Below are 460 nucleotides of genomic sequence, written 5' to 3' on the forward strand. Positions count from 1 at the left end.
GGCGTCGGCCGAAAAGCTCATGTACTTTTGCACTGATCAGCTCGGGCTGGAGCAGGACTTTGAGCAGAAACAGATGCCCGACGGGAAGCTGCTGGTGGATGGTTTCCTCCTGTGCATTGACGTCAGCCGAGGCATGAACAGGAACTTCGACGATCAGCTCAAATTCGTGTCGAACCTTTACAACCAGCTGGCGAAAACCAAGAAGCCCATCGTGGTGGTGCTGACCAAGTGCGACGAAGGCGTCGAGCGGTACATTCGGGATGCGCACACTTTCGCCTTAAGCAAAAAGAACCTGCAGGTCGTGGAGACGTCGGCGAGGTCCAACGTCAACATCGACCTGGCGTTCAGCACCTTAGTGCAGCTGCTCGACAAAAGCCGGGGCAAGGCTAAAATCATCCCCTACTTCGAAGCGCTGAAGCAGCAGAGCCAACAGATCGCCGCCGCGAAAGACAAGTACGAG

At 55.9% G+C, this 460-nt stretch overlaps 1 protein-coding gene across 1 annotated transcript in view; it reads left to right on the plus strand.

Annotated features, from left to right (window-relative positions):
* Positions 1-460, plus strand: part of LOC104278662 (rho GTPase-activating protein 35-like) — a gene marked incomplete at its 3' end in the record, with an annotated part of 1,505 nt that overhangs the window by 363 nt on the left and 682 nt on the right. The window contains exon 2 of the mRNA XM_009875693.1: positions 3-460. Within this exon, the coding sequence (XP_009873995.1) occupies positions 3-460 (458 nt within the window). The remainder of the gene's footprint in view (positions 1-2) is intronic.

This window comes from Apaloderma vittatum, unplaced genomic scaffold (assembly GCF_000703405.1).
Source record: "Apaloderma vittatum isolate BGI_N311 unplaced genomic scaffold, ASM70340v1 scaffold31758, whole genome shotgun sequence".
In the NCBI taxonomy this organism is placed as follows: Eukaryota; Metazoa; Chordata; class Aves; order Trogoniformes; family Trogonidae; genus Apaloderma; species Apaloderma vittatum.